This window comes from Lottia gigantea, assembly GCF_000327385.1.
Source record: "Lottia gigantea unplaced genomic scaffold LOTGIsca_48, whole genome shotgun sequence".
NCBI lineage: Eukaryota > Metazoa > Mollusca > Gastropoda > Lottiidae > Lottia > Lottia gigantea.
In genome coordinates this window covers 1,979,193-2,004,851 of record NW_008709663.1, presented here as the reverse complement: position 1 = coordinate 2,004,851, position 25,659 = coordinate 1,979,193, and the positions used below count along the sequence as shown (strand labels likewise).

The 25,659-nt window shown below is 32.3% G+C and overlaps 1 protein-coding gene across 1 annotated transcript; it reads left to right on the top strand.

Annotated features, from left to right (window-relative positions):
* Window positions 1–5,357: 5,357 nt before the first annotated feature.
* On the top strand, window positions 5,358–20,629 carry LOTGIDRAFT_164977 (hypothetical protein; the record flags this gene model as incomplete). The annotated part of the gene is made up of 5 exons (XM_009061476.1): window positions 5,358–5,360; window positions 6,369–6,593; window positions 11,696–11,814; window positions 14,671–14,795; window positions 20,439–20,629. The coding sequence occupies 5 exons, from the start codon at window positions 5,358–5,360 to the stop codon at window positions 20,627–20,629; spliced, it is 663 nt and encodes a 220-aa protein (XP_009059724.1).
* Between the last annotated feature and the right edge of the window lie 5,030 nt (window positions 20,630–25,659).

The following is a 25,659-nucleotide window of genomic DNA, read 5'->3' as shown; positions in this document are numbered from 1 at the left end:
AGTCAATACCTCACCAATTAAACATTTATTATATTTCAATGTTCCGTTGATATAGCTAATACATATTTCATGTTCTGTTATTCGTAGCTTATTGATTATATTTTACAACGTGAGATCTGTTGCTGGTAACATCTCCATCTTGAATTCTCCTAGCGAGAAACATCATCAGTTTTAATTCCCATTGGTCCTTAAATTTGTCTAACTTTTGGAATAATTTTTTTTGGATTGTCAGTCTTTAACACAGCTATTATCTTGAAGAATAAGTACAAGTTCTGAGACTTTATTGAATTTGAGATTCTCTAAAATAAGAACTGTGATTGATGTCTCTAGTGAGCAGGGCGTGATCACCTTTCTGGAACACCTAACGAATTCTGCTTCTGAGTTTGTCAACTCAGCATCAATTTTGTAGAGTCCACAAGGAGCAAGTTGTCTGAAACATTAAAAAATTACAGAGCATTTTTGACAACAACCTGTCAGTAGTTCATATTCTTATTTTGACTGAACTTTAACAAATATGTTACTGTAGTTATTTTTATATACAGCTATCTTGTTTCTGCTGCTGCACTGCTGATGTCCTCAGCCGAGGTGATGATCCTTCATTGCGTGTTTCGACTCCTAGCTCGGTACACTCAAGATGGGGGTCCACAGTAGTGATCAGTAAATGCGTATTGACAGTGGGTTTACTCAGTAAAGTTGATGATAAACAACTTGCTATGACATGTTAATGTTAACAAGAAAGCTGCTAACTTTAACAATAAGGTAATGTTCCTATATTGATGATTAAACTTGATTTCTGCAACGGATCTCCGGAATATTCCTGATTTTATTAACTTAACGACATGCATTTTAACGAAGATGTTTTGTTGAATGATGAATAATAAGTGGTCTGGATTATGCAGAACCCTGGAGTCTATTTCATGTGTCAAAACAGAAAGCAGGATTCATTATTAGTTTAATATGGTGGGACGTCAATACTGTGAAATACTAATAACTTAACGTTAATTTCCATGTTGACGCTAGACAAATACGATAATATCGCAATGAAAATAATCAGCCGTCTGGCAAGCTATTGTCACTGACGTCGTGTCATTGTCATTGATTTTAGGCTGTCACTGATATTGGCAGTTAGAATTGTCACTTGACAATAGAGAGGCTGACAGTTTGTGGTTAATTTGTTTCCACAAGTTTTTATTGTAAAGTTGGACTTTTCATGTTTTCTGTGACATTTTCATGTTGAAGTTGAAGTTTGTGGTTTTTATTATATTTTAATGATATTGTGTTCCGTTCGTTCTCATCAGTATTTACTATGGATTTTTAATGATCAAGTTTTCTATGACGTCGTAGATCTTGATGTTGAAGTTGTGTGGTTTTGTAAATGTCTAATTTTAAAACACTGTGCCTCAAGTTAAATATTATTTTGATCTAACATAGCCTACAGTTCGTGAAGTTTGATAAGTGCATTATTGCTGAATATTATTGACAGGGTATGATAAAATATTTTGTGTGATATTCCTCTTTGTTTTAAAGAATGACAATAATGTTAAATGATAAGTTGTAATTTTACCAGCAGATGGTATTAGATGTAACTACAGGTGATTGTGAGTTAGGCTGAATATTTCATCAAGGAACAGACAGATTGTAAGAAAAGCTGTATTATATAATAAACAAAGATAAACTTTATAATAAACCATGTGTTAAGAGGAGAATGAATGGACTAATTATCACGACTTGATTAAAAATTACCTGACCGTTTTAACTGACAGATGTTGATCACTAGGTTGATTATTATTGATTTAAATCAATCACTGATTGGTTATAGAACACTATTGAACTGTTAATTGATTTCTCAGAGATATCAGACTTGTTAAAAACAATTCACATACCAAATTAAAGTTTATCATTTGGAAGTATAAATTTGAAATTGATCAGATATATAGTTTGCGATATCAGCATCCGCTGGAAGCGAATGTTAACTTGTCATCTACCAACTGATATATATATATATGTTAATTTAAGTCTAACTGACCATTGTTGTGGATACTTTGTAAAATTTAGGATTGGGAGCCTGCAAGGTGACTCTTAGATAGACTTGTCTTAGTGAATGATTGTGTTAAAAGATCAAGGAAGGAAGAGTTACTGTAGTTGGATGTAAAACTCTGTTATATTTAAAAACAGTAAGGTGTAAAACATCAGAAAGTAAAACACTAACCTAATGGTGAATGTTTGGTTCAGTAAGACTATCTAATTTTATTTTATGCATTAAAACAAGTCCTCAGAGAATAGTTTCATATTTCAATTGTATTGAATAATTTGGTTGAAAGGCAGTGGAAAACATTGTAACAGTGTTATAGAGTGAGTAAAAGTGTTGTACATTGTGTAACAGTGTTGTACCTGATATAAACAGTAATTTAAAGACTAATGTTGTAGTTGTACCATTAACTGACCGTATCAAGAATTCAGCAGGGATTAATAATTAGTAGAGAATTGCCTTCTAGACCAGTTCAACTACAATACAATCTTCTTTCTCCCCCTGGATAAATCAATAATCTGAAAGGCTTGAACGACTTCTATTATCCAGTATTTATTTTAAATACGAGTATCGATGTATGGGTTTCAACAATCAAACGGTTCATATCCACCAGTGGTAAGACCTTGACTTTTTCTCTTCAATTTTTTGACAGATTTTCAATTTTTACTTCCATATTTAATAAGTTGTTTCCATTGACAATTGTTTTTAATTAGACATCTTCAAGTTGTTGAAATGATTTGGAAATAGAGTTATTTCATTTGGATTATGAGAATTTGATTTTTTATTATCTCAAGTGGTATATTGAGTACTGTTGGAATTTCAATAATTATGGATTTCTAGTCAGGTAAAAGATAAAACGATAACATAGCAATAGTTAGATTCTTAAAAATAGTCATGAATAATGAAGGCCAAGTAAGTAGACCTTGCTAAAAATCCATTTTATTTTACTAGTCTTGTAAGACACTAATTTCATTAGAGTTTACTAGACGGATTGTTGAATGGTGTGATTTGGTCGTCTGCCATTGTCCCTGGCTGTCTGTTGGTATTTTTATTTAGTTCTGATCTTTCTATGATCGATGAGTTTTTGGTGTTCTACTACTTTTTGTAACAATTCTGACGAAATCTATGTCATTATGAAGAATTTCTATTTAATTTTAAGACTGCATTGATTCTAAATAAGTTTTCTAGCCAGTGTATATGTACCGAGGACTGTTTCTATTGACAACATTCTCATTTATTGTCTTGATGTCTGTAGTTCCAGTAATCCAAGAAAATCTTGACAGGTATAAATCAAACCACTATTTGACCTGAATGATATTTACCATGGCGATGTCACTATCTGGTCAAGTTTCAGACTGGATTCAGACATCAAAAAATAATGTAGTAAAATAATCTCAGACATCAAGAATCGAATCATAGCATCTATAATTCTACCAGATATAAGCTTAGCACAGATGGTTAAATATTTGTGATTTACAAATACAAAAAAAAAACCTTGAAAAATTCAACTTTATTAAAGTTATACGAAAAAAATTAAATCCTGTCACTCTAGAAATGATGTTAATCCTAATTCTGAAAGTGGACAATGCTTCAAGCTTTTCTATTCATTAAGATTAATCTTATCTCTTTAGAAATGTTTTCACCTGGTTCTGAAGGTTGAAGCCTTAAAGTGATTGATTTGTGTTTATCTTGAATTGATATCTGTTAAAGCTGACTGATCCACCTTAAATTATTGTTACCAGTTTCTGAAAGGGGACACAAGGCTTAAAGCATTCTTATGATATGAACTAATCATTTGTTAATATTAGGCTTCTTGAAGTTGTGATTCGATACACATCCAATGATATGATTCATTGCGATAATTATCACGATTCATTTATAACAGAAGGAAAGAGAAAAAATAGTAGAAATTTGTAAAAATACTATCAATTCTGTCACTATTAAGCACTTGAGAACATTTAAAAGTAAGGAATTGTAAAAAAAATCTCAATTTTTGAAGTCAGGGCTAAGTATTAATTGTGCTGATAAGCTTACATCACGATTATTTTTATCCAACGCAATACATCGATAAGAAGGAAAGAATCACGGTTCATCGGTCAATCGTTGCAACCCTTGTTAATATTTTAATGCTAATCTCTAATGTTGTGATCCGATTTTAAAAGTGGACAGGGACTTATCGCATTTTAATTAGTCAGTCAAGTTATTTATTTGTTTTTATTATAATTAGAGATCAATGAGGTTTCTGATCTCTCTAAAAATATAATTACTCAATTCAATAAGCTCACTGATCCTCCTGAAAGTGGACAAAGCTTTAAGCTTTTTAAAAGTCAGATTATTTATTTGTTTTTATTTGAAATTAAGGTATGTGGGATAACGTTTTGTCATCATTGTGTGTACGTTGTTTTTAGTTTCATTTATACTCCTATACTCCTTACTTAGTTTGTTATTGATTAATATCAAGTTGGTCGTGTCAGAACAGAGCTGGTCGTCATCGCCATTTTATTATTGATTCTTCTACTAGCTGTCAATTTAGACTTATTTCTACGTTCAGAACTTCAAGGTAGGCTGATATCTATATTCATATTATCATCAGGAGTTTTAAAGGTCTTGATTATTAATTTTTAAAGTATTTGTCTAAAATTTGTTTAGTGATATCAAGGTTTGAACCTGACATATGTTGGTGAATGTAACATACTCAAACTAAATTCTGACTGTCTATTTGACCTATTAAATTGGATATTAATTTCTTGTTTTTGGAGTTTTAGAGATAATTAGCTATAATGAGGGTAGTAATAGAGGTTAATACAAGAATTGTTGTACAGGATTTCATTTGTTATTTGATAGGCGTGTTAAACCCCTTATTATACAGTTCCTTATTAGCTAGAACCAAGGTCATCTATTGGGATATCTAGTGGTATTATATCTTATTTAGGGTAGTATAACCCATTTGCTTTTTACAAGAAATCTCAAAATAAAATTGTTTATTATAATAAAAATTAGACAAGGCATTAAAGATAGACAAGGTCTGTACTGAAAGCACTTATAAGATCAAGGTCACCTATAGGTTGATTAAGTGGAGTTAGTTCTTATTTATCAGTAGTATAACAATATTTTTTACAAGAAATCTGAAAATATGTTTATCATTAATATTAGACAAGATCAGTAGGGACGGGAAAGGTCTGTATTGAAGAAACGTAATATATTATAATTGATTGAGAATTTCCTCCATATTGTCTGTTGATACGGTAGATTCAGTAGCCATTTTGTTTCAGTATTGATCAATTTGAGTTGTGGGAGTTAGACGGATGAAGATGCTTTAAGAATCAAAATGGTGGGATCTGTTTATTTTTGTTCAATGTTTTTCTGCCAAATATGATGCTAGGAATCGAATTCTAAGGTTTTTGTTGTGGTTTGTTTGCTGATGTGGAATTACTTATATTGTTATTGTTGTTATGATTTTGAATCTTTAGGATTTTTTGCCAATTTGTAGATTGGATTTTGAATTCTTAGAGAATTTTTTTGTGAATTTTCTCCTTGGATTTTGCATACTTCAGATATCTAAAATATAAGATTTGTTGTAGGATGTGATACTTAAAATATAGATATCTGCAAATTTGTCTTTAGGACTTGCAATTCTAACAATTTGTGTGAATTTATTGACTTTGTTTTTATTTTTGCATTCTGAGAATATCATACAATCTGTTGTTTTATTTTGATGAATTCTATTTTGTTTAGCAACTTTGTTATGATTTTGCTTTTATAGAATTTTGTGTTGAATCTATAGATTGTGTATCATTTCATCCATATTTTAATCCTGTTAATGTTATTACTCAGAGTTTCATGCTGTGTGATCTTCAGACAACTAAAACAGAACCTGAAACATGTTGTTACTCAAGGTTTCAAGCTATGTAATTTTCAGACAACTGATCTGGTGTCTGAAAGTCACACAGTGTGAAACTCTGAGTAACAACATGTTTCAGGTTCTGTTTTTGTATTAATATATTAATATGTAATTGATGTATTGAGCAATATTTTAAAGAGACAGGTTTGGCATTTTGGGGAGTTGATTTGGGCCTTGAATATATGTAGATAGTCTTCAGAAGTACTAAAACTAATACTGAAATTTGACTGTAAGCTGTGAAAATTAGTACTGATTAGATTAGTGGAACCATTCACGTTTCTGAGACCAAGGTATGATTTACTCCTCTGGCAATGCCGCACGTCTCCCTTTAACAATATAAATAAGTTGCTGCTGTTTCCCATATATAACCAGGTTATTTTTGCCTGATTTAATCAATTCCTGATATCCAGACTAATCTATATCTTCTTGTCGTTTCAGATGGCCTCAGCAAATGATTCCAAGTGGCAAAAAGATGCAGCAGACCAGAACTTTGATTATATGTTTAAATTATTAATAATTGGAAACAGTTCAGTTGGAAAAACTTCCTTTTTATTTCGTTATGCCGATGATTCCTTCACGTCTGCGTTCGTTTCGACTGTGGGGATCGATTTTAAAGTTAAAACAGTATTCAGGCAGGATAAACGTGTCAAATTACAAATCTGGGTAAGTCACCATTTTGTTTTTTTACGTCTTTGAAAATTGATTATCAATTTCTTACCTGTGTTTGCTAATACGCTGTGGTTGGACAAAAATATTGGTGCTGCTTGTGACACTAGCCTCCTGAGATTTGGGGTACAAATAGTGGTCTGACTTAATAGGGGTCTGACTTAATGGGGGTACAAATAGAGGTCTGACTTAATTCGGGTACAAATAGGGGTCTGACTTAATGGGGGTACAACTGTTAGGCTTGATTTCAAAGTGTGGAAACGCCAAGGTGCCAGCCTGCCATGGAGGGTATTTTTGGGGGGTTCTTCTCTAGAAAAATAGGATTGTTTGGTGCATTCTGACAGATTGTGGTGCAAAAAAGGTATAAAATATCTTATATTGAAATTAAGTGAAGGTACAAACAATTTGTTTAAGGGGACTCGCCTCTATACCCGCTATTTGCTAACCTGAAGGTCCAGGGTTCAAACCCAGAATGGGTCGAGATCAGCCTTTTGAATTTTGAAGCCCATTTCCCTCTTTTGGAAAGATCAGTTAAACAAGAATAGGCTTTGGGTTAATGTGGAAGCAAATTTTTCCTCTTTACACACTGCATGGTGTTACCAATTTTGATTAGATTTATTAGGTGTAGGAATACAGATTGTTAAACTCTATTAACTTTCGATTTCAATCAAATTAAGAAAGAAAACCTGGTCAGCCCACGATTATTATCTAGTAAAGTAGAATATAATATCATGTATTAATTCCATTGATAAATATCAGTTATAACTCACATGGGGGTTCAATATCAGTATTTACCTGTTACCATGGTAACACTATTGTTATAATTATTACTGTTAGTAATTTAGTAAATGGAGTGTACAAGATGAATAATGGTTCGGTAATTTTGTGTGTTTATTAAAATCCTATCAATCAGAAAATATTGATAACTTGTTTATTTTATCCCCCGACTGCATGAGGATTTTACTAGGATTTTTATATAATGACTTTCCTGATTGGATAATTTGCTAACGGCATCGTTAAAATACTGTGAGATTAGGAATTTAATACAGACAACTGATGGTTTGAAAAACGTTTAAATTGAAAACAATTGAGCTCTACCATTTATGGCTGGGTAGATTGATAGATATAATCTATTATCGTATCTAGGAATTTATAATTTCAATTATTGATCATCAAATTTCATAATGGATTAAATGTCATTGTCATTTTCTCCAGTGAACCCATTTACAAGTCTTAAAAATAACCCATGAAATTAAGAATTTTGACATGTTTCTAATTTAGTATTTACAGGGTTTCTCAATTAGAATATTGTGATTATTAATTGATTATTGATGGGTAGTCTGTTGTTGATAATAGATCTCAATTTGGTAATCGATACCCAGCATTACTACTATCATCTATTCAACATGTTCTAAATTATTTCATATTTCTACCGTGTTTCACTGTATTAGAGGCTGGGGATGATAAATATTCATGAAGTCACATCACATCATACCTTGTCAAATCAGCCAATCAGCACTCTTCTACGTGAGTTTGTTTTGTAAATACAAACACATGTATTAATCTAGTGAAATTAAATGAATACAGGCAAGTTCTTTCCATTGATAAAATTCATACAAAGCTATTTAGAGAAAGCAAACCACAATCCCTACCATTTATTGATAGGGGACATGGTTTAAAAGACAATTGAACTGTAGTAAAATCTTAATACAAACATTCTAAAAAATGTGGATCAGAGAGAACCATTGAGCTCTAAAATCCAAATATTCTTCAAAACAATGATATTGTTCTTTATCGTAAACAACAACTATAGAATGTAATCCTTGTAAGACATTTAGAAGTATCACAGCACATTAAGAAACAACAGTTTTTATGGATATAGACTCCTATTTATTATTGAAAACAACGTATCATTACATATACAGGTAACGTTCTCAAGTGATCACTTGTATACCTGTATGTGTAATGATACGTTGTGTTCAATAATAAATAGAAGTCTATATCCATAAAAACTGTTGTTTCTTAACATCTATAGAACTTTATTATTAATATCAGACTTCGTTAATACAGTCTTCGTTTAATTCTGAAACTAATTACCAGAGATAATTAATTAACCCCAGGCTAACAATATATTAATTAACAGCAAAGATACTCGTCTAATTATAGGTTTCAATCTATTTGATCAAGGTTGAGACTTGTTGTCTAGCTTTGTGTTTATTGAAATTTTACAGTAATAACCCTTTGGAAAGGAGTGGAAATCAAAATGATCTAAAACCAATTTAATAGGCTAATGTCACTCATTGCACACTGTAATGGTGTTGCCTGGCTGAGACTCATTGTTGAATTGAATTTAATGGTTATAAGAATCCAAGGTTATCTTTCTCTCAAACTAAATTGATTTGGTTTATGTTACTGTTAAAGGAAGGAGATGGAGCTATTGTCATCTTGACATTGATCAGACGAAATTCACGTTACAAATAGTAAGTTATAATCAGACGGCATAAAAAACGTCAATTAACGTTAAAAATCATTACAAAAGTCTGTAGGAAAAGTGTCCAAACGTATACCAAGAGGCTTGTAACTGCCTATAAACAAAATAAGAACTAAAATAATCACATAGTCCATGGCAAACTAAATTCTCAACCCACCATCATCCTACCCAACACTGACCCCCAACCCCCATCATTGTTAAAACTAACAAAACATTACTAAGCTAAGCAGCACTTGTAAATGAATAGTCCTTGGTTCGGACCTAGGCCCGTGCTTTCTGAGTTAAATTCTCATTTCACCTGAACACTACAGTAAAGTCATTGGGGTCGTAGTTTTCAAAATAATTTCTCTTCAGTCTGATGGCTTACTTTTTTCTTACACTACAAGATATATATGTAAGCTTTTATTAGAAAGTTAACCTAACTAAGCTGTCCTGTAAAAAGTTGGCAGATCATAATGACCAATATTATGTATATAAAAAAGGTAACGTCTTGATGTTCCCAAAACATAATGAACTGCAGTAAGTGAGATCAAGTTAAATAAATAAACCACCATTGAAAAGAAAGATGGAGGAGGATAGGTAACCAATAGAAACGGAAATTGAATTATTCAGATGGAGGAAATGGAATAGATTGTAATGTCAATCAGATATTCTTTGTGGATTTTATTTTTTTTTACAAATCAAACTGTTTTTGAAAAATTTTTCTTTGTCATACTCATTTGAATAGTTATAACCTCACAGAATGAACTTGATTAGGTATGAAGGTCATCATTCTCTGAAACCAGAGTGAGTTACCTAATTCCACTGCCCTGTAAAATTTCCCTCATTGCACACTGTAATGGTGTTGTCTGTTCGAGACATGATGTCCCGATTCGTGATGATTGAATCTAATAGTAATAACACCACAGAAAGAGATTAGGAAATCAAATAAAGATATTTTTGAATATTTCATACATTGCCATATTCATTTGACCTAACAGTTTTGTATTTCGTTCTACAGTTACAAATGGTAGGTAGATGACATGTTAACGTTTTCTTCCTGTGGATATCGATAACGCAAACTACATAGTTGTTGGTAGATGACAAGTTAACGGAGCTAATAAAGACTTATAGTGTCAGCTTCAGGGTCAGGTTTTAACTACAGTAATCAGAGCCGAGGGGCTCAGCAAGTAATGATCTTGAATAAGGATTTAATTTTAATTGGAGTCAATACTAACAGCTAGCTGTGTTAATTTCAATGTTTGTTGAATTAAACTGTCTGAGTTGGTTAATGTCATTCTAATTAAGTTCCAATTAATTCTGACATTTTGATGTTTTGTATTTAGAACGGAATAATAGTTAGTTCTGTTTCCTGGTTAATATTTTATTATTCTAATGTTATATTATATCAGTAATACCAGTTATATTCTGATTGGAATTCGTTATGTAATATCCCAAGAGAAGACTATTTTTCTCTCCTTGTGTTATCATTAACCTTATACCCATCGCCATCATCTAAGACTGGACTGGGAAATTTCTGCATTTGGGTTTCCTAATTCCAAATCCCTTTCAGAGAGTCCACATAGCTTATAATGTTTATTTGGTATTTAGGTTTGTCAACATGGTATCCCTTTCAGAGAGTCCACATAGCTAAATATGTATAATTCACCTGTGTTTGTCAGTAATGGCCTAGGGTTCAGGTGTTCACCAAGAGATGTCTAATCCTTAGAGATTATCTCACTCTGTTTCTTTCTTTTTTAAACTTCCGTTTTCAAACCAATTTATTTAAAGCTCATTTCATGCTTCAGACATCAAATCCCCAACAGGGGAGCTAGTCTTATCTTCTTAATGTCAAACTATAACAAACTTAGTCTTATACCTTGACTTCAATAGCCAACTTTCTTTATCAAAGAAGTTTATTAATGAAGCAATTTGATTGGATTGTACACTAGCAAATACAGCCAATCAGTAGACAGAAAGTCTGTAAACAATTAGACATATTGTTTACAGTTTATCTATCAAGGGCGCTGATTAGCTGTATTTGCTAGTGTACAATCAAATCAAATTCTGCATTATTTGATACAAAAAATATGGTTATTGCAGTCAAGGTATAAGACGAAGTTCGTAAGACCTTGACATTGTGAAGATGGGTTGGAAGCGAGTTGGATTGTTGTCTGCTAAGCAGCTGATTGTGGCTTCGAATCCTCCTCTAGGTAATAGAAATTCTGATTCCACAGCCTGTTCAATAAAGAGTCAACCCCCCACCCCCCAAGTTGACTTTCACCCCCGTATAAGCTTATATAGCTAGTGTGATTGTTGTCAGTCAGGTCATTAGGTGCGGTGGGTTCCAATCTTTTTGATGCCTGATGCTTCTGAGAGTCCATCCTCTAATATAAGCTTATAACTCATGTATGTTATATTATAATTACAGGATACAGCTGGTCAAGAGAGATATCGAACTATAACTACAGCTTATTATCGAGGTTTATCCTCTAATATATAACTCATGTATGTTATATTATAATTACAGGATACAGCTGGTCAAGAGAGATATCGAACTATAACTACAGCTTATTATCGAGGTTTATCCTCTAATATATAACTCATGTATGTTATATTATAATTACAGGATACAGCTGGTCAAGAGAGATATCGAACTATAACTACAGCTTATTATCGAGGTGCTATGGGATTTTTATTAATGTATGATGTCACCAATGAGGAATCTTTCAACGCAGTTCAAGATTGGTAAGTTTTATACTTTACACAGTTATTGCCCTTGCTTGGTTTGAATTCAAAACTAGTTCTTGCTTTTTGTTTGGTTTGAATTTTGGAAGGATTTATTGCCCCTGGTTTATTTGCGATTAAGTAAAAACACCTCGGTCTTGTTCCATTGAAAATACAGAAAAAAGAATACTAGATCTTACCCCTGTGCTAACTTGCAAATTCACTAAATACTTAAAATTCCCTTTACATTTTCAAAGTTATGGAAGACTGAATTATTGCCTTTGGATATTTTTTGGAATCTTTTTTTTTTTTTTTCTCCAACCTTTGTAAATTTATTATGTGAAGTTTCTATTTGCATCATTCTAATTTCCTGCCTTGTGTTGTCATTTCTTTAACTCTAGAAAAAACTCAACCAGATAAAAATGTCACATTGGCAAATACAATTTTATCGCATAATCAGAATTTCAGTCTCTGTTGTTCGATCTGTTTCTGAATGTCTTAATTATCTGAATTTTATTTGCATATTTCAAATTTCAATTTCTTCTGCGTGATATATTATTTTTAGCTCCCGAATTTGTGGCCTTCTAGCTTTCATGAACCTTGTTTTATCTGCGATGTTTATCTGTTCTATAGGAATTTATGTTCTTATATTTTTGAAAATGTGTGTTTAACTTAAATGTAAACATTACTTGACAAGTATCTAGGTACAGAAATGAACACATTTTCAAAAATATTTATTCAGGTCTAGATCTTATTTGCACATGCATGCACATTTTCTGCATTTGACCAAGTTTCTATCTTAATAATGTCCCTGATCAGACTGGACACATTAAGCACATGCATGCACACATTTTTTTAATGTGTGTCTACATTCTGATATGTTGTGCAGCACATGTTTAAAAGATAAATGTGTTTGCAGATGCATATTTTTATCTGACCTAATTCTCTTCATATTAATATAGTACATGCACACACTTACATAATTATTTCACAGAACTGTGTTTGCATGTGCATCTTATTATCTGACCTAATTCTGTATTTCTATCAATGTTAATAAACTCTCTGTTCTATTTCTGTACTGTGTGTTGTGTTTAGGTGTACCCAGATAAAAACACATGCCTGGAGCAACGCTTCTGTGATCCTTGTTGGTAATAAATGTGACCTAGAGAAACAACGAGCAGTTTCTTACGAGGAGGGATCTGAACTAGCTCAAAATTTAGGTATGGTTTGGTGAAAGAGCTGGTACCGTATATACCTCTATAATCTGGTAAAATGGTCGCTGGGAAAGGGATTGCTTCTACTTCCTGCTGGTAATATAAAGTTCTGACTGAATAAATAATTATCATTCCAAATATTCAGGGAATTATCACAGAAAATAATCTTTTAACTATGACGTTGAAAAGGATGCCGAGTTAAACATTCAAAAGATCAAATTAATGATATTAGCCACGTGAACTCTCTTAAAGGGATACTGACTTCACAAAAAAGCAATATCCTTTGTGATGCTCATTGCTCAAATGACGTGATAAGTTTTTCGATCTTAAGAGTTGACAGTCTCAGTTGAAAAGTGACACAAGGTTTTCTGATTCAAGCTTGGAATTTGCCAGAAAACAACAAACAATGGACTTGAATTGACCAACCCGATATCAGATTAATAATATTAGCTATGTGAACTCTGACTCTTGAGTTGCTGACTTGACAAAAACAAATATCCTGTTTTGATACCAAAATGACCTAAAGATTTGAGCATTGATTTTGCCAGAAAACAACAAATATGGACTTGAATTGAAATACCTAAACATCAAAGTGATAATATAAGGAATATAGACTCTATTAGGGAGATGCTGACTTGACAATAACCAATTTGTAGATTAGTTAGTCAATCATCAGAATTGACCATCCCAATTGAAGACTGACACAAGGTTTTTTGAAACCAAAGATCCGTTTTTATACGAGAATGACATAACATGAATTATTCGATCTTTAAAGTTGACAGTCCCAGTTGAAAAGTGGCACAAAGTGTTCTGATAGCCTGAGAATATATTTGAACAGAATAAAACAACATGGACTTGATTTGAAAAAGAAAAGAAGAAATAATTCAGCTATTTGAAGACCATTATTGTTAATTTGAAGTTAAAGATGTCTAGTTGAGATTGAAGACTGGGAGAAAATTCTGAAATTACCAGTTTTCACAGAAATCAGCTCATTATCTTGTCCAATAGAATTGAGATTTAGACATTAAGCCTTCAGGCTGTCTTCCTTTATTCTCATATTATCTCAAACTGGAAGGGGAATCAATTTGATTCTAATACCTTGATAAAATTACTGCCTGGAAGCCATTTTAATTTATTGTTACAATATTACAGGAATTTATTAACTTGACAACTTGATAAACTATGTCATTATGACATTTAGTATTTCTTACGGAATTTATTTCTGAGTAATACAGTAAAATAATAATAATAGTAATAGTTAACTTATATGACGCTATTTTCTTTTCAGTTTCTCCTGTGCCCTCTGTCAATATTTTCCTGTAAATGGAAGAAATGTAGTATTAATACTATTGAATAATGTATTCCATAGAAAAAACTTTCAAACACTGGTCACATCAAGTTTGCGAAAAAGTCAAATTTTTCTCTAGGATCTTCAATGATACGAATTCAGTCAGAACTTTATTTTATCAGAGTTATCTCCTCTTGGTTTCTTGTTTACTCACTAACTCCCTCTAGCTTCTACTAATATAGCTTTACAATTTCAGATTTAACTAAATCGAAAGTAGCAGGTCACTGAACTAACCTCTAACCTTTCACCTCTGTTAGTGGGTATTATTTTATTTTGTGTTGTGGGTTTTGATTGGTTGATATTTATTTGTTTCAGGTGTACCCAGATTAAGACGTATTCGTGGGACAACGCTCAGGTTGTTTTAGTCGGGAATAAATGTGATTTAGAGGACGAACGGGTCGTCTCAACCGACCGGGGAAAACAGCTCGCCGATCAATTAGGTACCTATATATATCTATTTATAAACATTCTTTGCTTCCTGTAAAATATTTCTGAGTCTGAAAGCTAGAGTAGAGTCGACGTGGATTTCTTTGCTTGATTTTACCTCTGGTGCCTTATTCTCCAAAACGTTACTTAAATAAATCCAGATTTTAAGAAATACAGTAATCTGATTGGATAATACAACAAAATTTAAAATTGATTTTAGTGATTGACCAATCAGATGACTGGAACAAAAATAACAGGAATAAGAGCAGGGGTGAAACCTACAGGGCTTACAAACAAAGATTTATGCTTGAATCAGAGAAAATGGTTATGCCTGTTTTTAGAACATACCTGAAAAGACAGAAAGTTAAGCGAAATCTTTAAAAAACCGTGGAAGCCAATATACTTAATGTGTTTCTACAGAAATATTTTGCAGGATAGTTCATCAATCTATTGCATCCATTTATTTCTATTTGACATGCTGGGAAAAATATATTCTAGAATATTAAGGGGTTGAAAATACAAAAAATGAATATTTAAAGTGTTGAAGAAGAATACGCTGCCATCTGAAACAAATAATGGGAATTAATATTTAGTTTTTTAATGCTGGTAATGGTTTACAACCCCTAACCTTTGAACTTTGACCTCAACCTTCGACCCCTTCCTACTTTAAAGGCAGTGGTATTCCTGAATTATTTTATTGGTAATGGCTTTTTTAGGTGTTCATCTTTAAAGAGATTGTAAAAAGGTTTTCTAAATTTTTATGTGTATCAGAGACACTGATAGCATCAATATACACCATTCGATTTTTCAGTCAGACTTCTGTGGTTTCTGCAATTATACTCAAACTAAGTCTTTGATGACATCACTAATCACAAAGGGCCTTTTTCGATATAGCATATTTTTATGATTTGTGACGTCATCAAACATCTGGACCACAGACGTCTGATCAAAAATTGGAATGGTACAAACTGATGCTATCAGTGTCCCTGATACACATACAAATTGTAGAAACCTCTTAACAATCTCTTTAAGACATGACTTAATATTATGACGTCTAATTCACACTTTATGAAGACTCATTTTCTGAATACTGATAATATAAGGGAAAAGAACAATAATTCAAAGACCAGATGGGTAGGCGGAGGACATTTCAAGATGGCAGATGTAGAAAAACGTTTCACACATGATTCCCAAAATACTAAGGTATCCAGAAAGTCACAAGATGAGTTCTGATTGGCTGTGACGCAAATCATACTACCTTCATTAATATTCATATAGTTACTATAAAAGGCGTAATTCGAAAGTAAAACCAATGGTTGCCATCTTGCAATCAACCAACAGTAAAAACATTCTACAAATAAAAATAGCGAACCTATATTTAAAACCCATTAATTTAATTTTAAACACAAACTGTTTTCAAGCAATAAGTTTTATTGGTCGGAAATACAAAACAAGAAAAAAATAGTTAAAATAGATGAGTTAAGTTTGTAGGAAAACAACCATCTAAGTGAATTAAACGTGTTGCTTCTAAAAACATGTCGATTTTTCACTGTCAGAGAAACGTTAGAATCGTGTTAGTTTTCTCCCAGTATGAATGAAGCTTATTGATTGGATGTAGAAATGTTGAATTGAAAGAGAAGAGATGATGATTAAAAGTAGAGCTATTTCGAGATACGTGATTTTATCTAATAATATGTAAGATATATAGATATAGGAAGGTTATATCAAAACACCAAGTACTTTACATATTACTAGGGGTGGGGGAGGAGGGGGAACACTTTCATCTGAAAAGTTGAAATTTTACATATTACTAGAAAGCCTGGCCTGAAGAAGCATTGTATATGCAAAAATTTGCCTCATTAAGTTAAAAGTGAAAGCAAAAGATATATTTTTATTAAAGATATAAGATATATGGATAAACTTCTGAATTTCTACATACTAAAGGTCCGAACATCTCCGATAGTTTTATTATCTGCAAGACAGATGGTCATCATCCAATCAGATTCATTTTCCCTTCAATTGCATGCTCTTGTCTTCTTTTGTGCCAGTGCCAGTGAAATTCCTGACAAGACCCTAGTCGGTGACAAAAATCTTTGGCCAAGACTGTTCGTGTGTTCACACCCTAACATGCATATGTAGCAAAATCCTGAAGTAGTCTATCCATATGTCTTAATGTTATATCTTGATGCGTGATTTTATCTCCCACCGCAGTGAAAATAGCAGTGATGTCTAATTCTATTTGATTGGATCAATTATTATAAAAGTCTATTGGAAGCTGAAGTTGTTTTGATATTTGAATTTATATGGGACATCTTGTATGTCATAACAGCAACAGTTTAAACTAGGCAAACGAAATGCTGTAACTCAAAAGTGCCAAAACATATTCTATCTGCCACTAAGCATAGAACAGTGTTGGTAGAATGATAGTTGGAACATGTTTTAAGCAAAACTTAGTTAGATCAATGCAATATACATATTTAATGTAAAAAAGGATTTGTGGATCCAAAGAGCTTTACAACAAGTGTAGATATTATACAAACAATGTCAGTTAACTTCTTCTCAGATTATCTTTTCTAGTATTTATATTTACCAACAATTAGGTTCAGAATTCTGGATTCTACTATACTACATTGTTACACATTGTTACACATTGTATAGAGAAATTCTTTTTGAAATTCTATTAGTTAATTCCATTTAATATCTCCATTCTAACATTGAGAAGAGAAATTTGTTTTCACAGTAAAACACTGCCTAACATCTCCACCATCTTTTATTTTCTATTCACCTGCATTGTTACACATTGTATAGAGGAATTCATTACATCAGAAGGGATTAAGATATGATTCAATTCTAATTGAGAAAAGAAATTTGTTTCTACAGTAAAACACTGCCTAACATCTCCACCGTCTTTTATTTTCTATTCACCTGCATTGTTACACATTGTATAGAGAAATTGTATAGAGAAATTGTATGATATGGAGGAGTTTTAGGATCAATAGAAACTAATGTCACGAACTCCAGATAAATTTGATAGCCCTTGACTATTGACAAGATAAATAACCCTTTGTCAATCAGAATTATTGAACTTGTTTCAGTCTGAATATAACCTGGTTTATACTGAATTAATTCCTTCAATATTACTGAATTAATTTCTGGTTTGATATTTGAACATTGATTGGACAATCAAGGAATAGAGAGGGAGGGTGGATGATTGGTTTTCTCAAAATGATTATCAAACTTGGTTTACACCACAAGAATTTTATCAATAATGACAATCTTGTTTCTGGTTTAATAATTAAATTTTACAGTAACGTGGATGATGTTGTCAAGATGTAGCAGGTGAAATGTGGTCTTAATTGATTTCTAGTAAAATATTAAGATCATTCATTCAATTTTTTTATGTCAAGTTTAAAAAAAGGGATGAAAGGAGGATTTACAGTATGTTGCTATGATATTAAGTCACAATATTTCAATATTTTAAACAAATTTTAAGGTATTACGAGTGATTTATTGTAACCAAGCCCTGTTATATAGTTTTACATGGAACAATATTAGTCTTCGACATAAATCTCTATATAGGTTTATTGTCAGGTATAATTCTCTAAAGAGATATTTATTATGATACCAGTATATCGCCCAGGCTTATAGTTACTCTCTATATTACAAAAATGATTAATTTTTCGTTTTTTTGATCTATTATGAATCAGTTTGATTAAACCATGATAGGGTAAACTGATCATCTATTGTATATAAATGTTAGTAAACACTGGTTTTTATGGCATTATGATTTCAATCTAGTTTAAATCCCGCTGGGTTTACAAATTATACTCACTTCATTTAAGATTACAAACGCGTTTTTACGCTGAAAATTATTAATGATAATGTTATTATCAAGAGCATAATTCTCAAAAATTAAACATAAAATTATTTTCATGTCGGTCATCTGATTGGTCAATCACTGAAATTGATTTTAAATTAATTTATAATATCCAATCAGATTAGTTTATTTCTTAAAATCTGGATTTTATCTTATTTAAGTTTTCAAGAATAAGGCCCCTGATAATCAAATATGGTGGTCGTGGATTCTAAACTCAAAGGAGGTGTGAATTTCTTTCACCTTGTTATAGATAACCCTTGTTTGATATTTAGGTCTAATAGGGCTAAGGGTGTGCACATCTTTCCTCAACATTCCAGTTCATCCATGTGTATAGAGTTATTCTTATTTCCATAAAGCTGGTAAACAGGATCCTTGAGAACCTAAGTTTTTATCCAGGTAAAATCATTACCAAGAGGTTTGGCCAGAGACCAGCTGGTAGACAGGATTCTTGAAAACCCAAGGTGTTATCCAGGTAAAATCATTACCAAGAGGTTTGACAATGACCAGCTGGTAGAAAGGATCCTTGAGAACCTAAGTAAAATCATAACCAAGAGGTTTGACCAAGGATCAGCTGGTAGACTGAATCCTACACAACCTAAGGTTGGATGTTTATATAGACAGGGACCAGGACAATCTAAATTGTGAATAATAAAAAACAATTCTGTTGTTAAATGTTAAGAAAGACAGGTGACCTATCATATACTTCTGTAACTAATCTATAATAACATTATTAATTTATATTGTTTATTGTATTTTGTCTAGAAATAACTAAATTAGTCGTGTTGAGTCAGGGTCTGCTAAATTGTTTTTTAAAATTATTTAATTAAATTCTATTTCTGTTTGTCTGGAAACCAACTGGAATTAATCTTCATGTCATATTTATACCATATTTTCTTTATCAATATCATCCTGATATTTTTCTACCTTGTAAGAGCATCTTTACAATGTCACTGCATATAATACCTTGACTGCAATAGTCACATTTCTTGTATAATGGAAGTTTGTAAATACAGCCCTGTTTTCTTTAGACCATGTTCTTATGCCTTGACAGTTGACATCTTCCCTGTCAGTGTATGTTAGAAGGTATCATGTCTTTTGGATAATACCCTAAGACTCCCTCACTGAACTCTTAAAACAAGATCTAACACTTTACAACCCCCGCGTGGAATGTAATAAAACAAGTTATCAAAGTGGTTATTGATATTTATAATTAATATTAATAGTTCGTTTATTAATAGTTCGAGATTAATTATCTCCTAAAATAAATCTTGTCCTGAATAATCAATAACCTATCAATAACTGATCAACCAGATCAATCAGTGGTTACCGTGGTAACTAAGATACCATATTGAACTGTTTATTTTGACAGTTATTACAAAGTATACATTTACAGTGACTGATTTCTCTGATAATTTGGAACTTGAAAGCAAATATAACTAGGCAGTCTGAAGCCAGAAGTGAAAAAAAAAATGGATGTCGGAATGTCCTGACCTGTCTTTCGTATAAAAATACTTTTGCACATTAAATTAATTTTCTACTTTCAATTTATTTTCGTTATTATGTTCGTTATTTTTCCTTTCTGGTTTTGAAGACTAATTACCTTAATGAAAGAAAATATCTAATTGATCCACAAAAGCACTGCCAGTGGCATTACTTGATCCATTGAAAACATTCTACTTTCAATTTATGAAGTCTGTTATTTACTTATTAGATCCACAAAAGCACTGGCCCTGGATTTACTTGATCCATAATTAACATTCAACTTTTAATTTCTTTTCAGGTCTGGAGTTTTTTGAGACGTCTGCAAAAGAAAATATAAATGTGAAATCTGTTTTCGAGAGATTGGTTGACATCATCTGTGACAAAATGTCTGAAAGCCTCGACTCTGATCCAACTTTAGTCAGTAGCCAATCAAAAGGCACCAGATTGACGGAAAATACCAACGCTCAGAACGCTGGTTGTTCTTGCTGATTGGTCGGATTGATAGAGTTTAGAATAAAATATACGTTGTCAGGGGAAACTGGGAGGGGGAATAACTCTAAATGCTAGTCATAATCTCTGAGACTGCTGAGATGTAATCTCTATATCTTCATTACACAGTTGTCTCCCCTTGGCATAATACATTCTTAGCATTAACGTTAATATCTCGGAATCTAGATCGTTATTTTTGTTGGTATTTTTTTTTTTTTAAGAAGAAACATTCACAAGGTATTAAAAGGCCAAAACAGGGATAATGAAGGGTTTTTGTTGTTAATTTTACTAACTGGATGTTAGAGTCTATCACCTGAGTATCGTTTCACAAATATTTTGTCATCAAAACAGGGTTTTAATGTTAATCTTACTAACTGGATGTTAGAGTCTATCTTTTGTGACTATTTTAGGAAACGGGGTTCATCAACATTTAAACCATTTCACGATCTGTCAAACCACATTCAACTATCTCTTTTTCTATCCTTTTGTGTCCTTGACCTTTAAATTTCCTTGACCTTTAAATGTCTTTGACCTTTAAATGTCCTTGAAATTGATGTCCTTGACCTTTAAATGTCTTGGAACTTTAGATGTTCTGGGCCTTTAGATGTCCTTAGATGAACTTAAAATGTCCTTGACCTTTAAATGTCCTTGACCTTATATATTACTAAGATGTGCAATATTATCTATGTTGAAGCCAAGATATTAAAATGTAGAATAGTTGTGTGTTTAATCTCTGATGGAAAGTATATCTGAACCAGATTCTAATAATGAAGTTAATAAATGTTCATATAGAGAATTGTGTCTAATTAACCCTTCTAATTAATTTATTATTCTGCTCAATTATCTCAATCTTGACCTCATTTATATTGCTTGTATTGTTATACCAGTATCCTGAGGTGTAACTGCCTCTGATGTAACATATATAAACTTGATATTCTTCACCAAGACACCAGCTAATAAACAATATGTATGCTTTGAATAAAATAATTATACATCATATTAATATTAATCGACTTTATATTTCTAAATAAACACCCCACTATTTAACATTGTTCATGCATTGAAGGAAAACAGCTGTTCAGAATTCAGAGAAATATGTACCAAAATGTTTCCGATTCTTCAAGAAATTAAGTTGTTTTCTTGCAAGTCAGATTTTATTTCGATACACTTGCAATCTTGATAATGAGTAAACAATGTATTGAAATGATTTGTCTGTATTAGTTATGACTGCTTTCTGTAGATCAAGTATAAGTTTACCAAGTAAAACAACTTCAATTTTTGAACTTTTAGAAATCAGGGCTCGCTTCTTGTTTGCATGGTGTTCCAAGATTTATTTACAGTCTCAGCTGGTTTCGGGGACCAAATTTCTATATTCCATCTTCTACATTCCATCATAGTATTAATGTTCTTTTAAATCTGTCTCATTTTGTACCAATTGTCAAAAATTGTAGAGGTCAACCCCTTTTGAATAGGGCAAAAATTGTCCAATAGACCTAAAGCTTAAATGGACAATTTGGAGTTTGAGTCAGACATGACTGGTAAGCTAATCCAGATCAGAAACCCCATTCAATGCATGCCAATGGGTTGTGATTCAGCATTTATTGCCAGTCTTGTCTGACTGGTACTCTTAAATAACAAGATCTAAAAATCCTTAGGTCTTAAAAACCTAAGCTAGGTTTAAATGTGTTCGTTGTATATCTATATTCTCATCTAAGGCTGTGCCGATATCGCGATGACGTAACGCAATGCATGTTTCATATTTCTTATTATTGATTATGAATATCTGCCTACCTTAGGGTCCACTATGTTGACTTATTTCTGAAGGAAATGTGTTTCCAATCCAAGGAGAATATATCCATGGCTGATTTGGATCTTCAATTTACTTTAAAAAATGCAGGTGATTTGTCCTGAGATTGGTATCCATGGTAACCAATCAACCAATCAGAAATCCATTTCATATTTAAATATCCTGACCAATGGAAACATACCTCTCTGTTTTTATTTATTTACTATTTTGTGAGTTTGGTTGTGGAAGGGAATATTGTCTATAAGCTTTGATTTTTGTGATTTTGAAAATCCTAACTCTTATTTAACAATGGCTGTAAGTAGCTAATAACAGGGATGCTGATTTGGCTGTATTTACCAGTCATGTCTGAATTGAGCATTTAAATGTCTATGGGTATTATGATTATTGCTTGAAAGTTTTGTTAGTGACAGTTATTGAAAACCTTAAATCACACCAAGTCATTTTGAAGCTCAAGCCAGGCATGATTGGTAAATATCTCTGAAACAGCATCCCTGAGCTTTAACCAGTAGTATATTATAAATTATTGTATTTATTTAAAAGTTGTGTATTATTGTAAATACAGACTGAATTGTAAATATTCGGGAAATGGGATTGTGAAACTTTTATAGAAAAATCAGAAATTGCGTAAAGGTAAAAATGGGGATGGGTTTTGAAGTAGAACTGTGGCGTGACGTTTTTTGAATTGGTAAGTGAAGGGCTGAGAAGGGAAAACTGTTTTGTTAAAAGGAGCTCTCTTTGTGTAATGATAAGAAGTTATAGGGTGGTAGTTTGGCCTGTTTCCCCTACCCTACCCTAGCCACTGGAATTGTGATCCAACAAAATGACCTTTCAACAACGTTTGGGTCACAAAGACTAAGTTGATAAAAAAAGATTTCTGATTTTTCTATAAAAGTTGATAGATTGTTGAAAGTGAACTGTTAATAATTAAAATATTAGTTGTTATAATATTGTGTCACAAAACTTAACGTCAAGTTACTGGATGAACATGTCTACAATACTAGATAAACTAGTCTACAATCATGTGATCTTTAAATCAAATTCTATTTCGTTAATCTTTATCACAATGATAATACTATATAAGATGATATATTTAACTGTAAACAGGACTGTTTCTGGGCCTCATCAGTGCAGTGTTGATACTGGAGTTGAGGTTTAGCTATATAGCTGTCTCAGATGATCCTGCATAATGTGGTATCATCGTACCATACCAGAGTGCTCAAACTAGCAAGCTAGTGAGATACACATACTCACTAGAGACAATGGTACACTCCAGATAGAGTGCTCAACAAGGTCTGAGCCAAGGAGCATAATTATCTAACTGCAAACAGGACTGTTTCAGCCTTCTTATATAAGATGATATATCTATTAAACTGAGTAATTATTGAAACTTACTTCTCCTTATTACAGGGCTACAGTATTTTTTAGATATTATACAAGGTGTTATTATTTATTGTCATTCCATGAAAAGTATCAAGTTATCTAATAGATTTATCAACCTTAGTTTTATCTGTATTTTGAAGCATTCCATGACCTCTTCTTTCATTTGTCCAGCAGAAATAAATTTCTTCTTTCACCATATTGACTTGATCCTCAAGAACCTATTACCTAAGTTATTATCCTTGTAAATTATGGATTTTGTTTTTTCTTGCAATAAAAAGAGATATGTCTACGATTCAAACCTAGAAGCTGATATTTCCTTTTTTCTCTGAATCATATTTAATTTTGTTTGACTCTTGTTCCATGTTTCTTTGTTATGTTATTAGTTTATATGTATGTACATTTTATCTCTAAAATAATTTCAAATTCAAATTTGAGAAAATTCAAACCCAGATACTGTATGTTGTTGGTTGAGCATATACTGTATATTCTTGAATATAATGCTCACCATATATAACGCGCATTCCATATATGGTAGTATTCTTCAGTGGGCATTATTTTCACTATGTAGTAAATATGTGTATCATAATTTTTCACTGCAGCAGGAAGAGAATGGTAGAGAGGCTTTTGATTGGTTAAATGCTGTAATCCTTGGTTTTGAAACCAACAATTGCTAAAATGTTAGCAACTATCATAAATAGGATTTAAAATCACACAAAGACAAAACTGGGATCACAGTCCCAATATATCAACTGTTATATACCACTGAAATAACATTCTATCAACCAATCAGAAACCAAGCACCTGTTTCTTTTAAATTCTTCTATCAATTCAGTTTCTGGTGTTATTTTCTCTGGTAAAATTTCTAACACTTTCAACAAGAATTTGATATAACATTTTGAAGAAACAGGTCCAGTACCGTTCTCTCCCTGTGGCTATGTAATTCCCACACCTCTGTCTATATATAGAAGTAAAGTTAGAGATGTTAATTAATTAATTAGCTAACGAAGATAATTATTCACCTGTTTGTAAAGTAGTCAGTCCAATACGGTAGACAGTTATTATATAATAAAGTTAACTTAGGTCTGAGGTCTTTATTTCTGACAGGGAGCAGCTGGGAGTGACAACTTGGGTCCATGGTCTTACTCGCATGGAAGGAGCAGCAGGCATCTGTGGTGGCTAAGTGAGTTAGGTCTCTTTCTACCTAACCTGAAGGTCGGGGATTCAATCCCAGCATAGGCCGAGATGATACCTTTGATTTTTCAAAAATGGTTTCCTCATGTCAGTGATGAAGATCACAGGGGGTTGTCAGCAAAAAGTTGTTCAGATAGGACATTAAACAGAGGTCAACTTGTACTATGAGCCTGTATATGATCTCTCCAACTTGATATCAAGGGGTAAGTTTATGTTGGTATCCTAGCCATTTGACAAGGAGCAGCAACTTAGGTCTACAGACTCTCCCATAGGGCTTGTCCCATTTTGGGATGTAGATCACAATGTTTCATTGGATTTTCCTACCTGAATATTTCTCTTATCAATGGATAAGCTAAGATACCATGGTCCTTGTTTCACAAAAAATCTTCCAACCATTTTGTAGTAAGGGTGTGTAATATTTCATACTGTTATTGTAATATTTTTTGTGAAACATGGACCAGTTTATTCCAAACAGAAAGGATACCAAATATAAGCTTAGATCATTTCAGTAATATTTATAAAACAGAAACATGAAAATATCCAACACCACAAGCTGTTAGAAAATAATATTCAGATCTATAACACATGAGAGCTATATTGTATAGAATAATAGATATTGATATTTCACACTAGTTATTGAGTTTTTGATTTG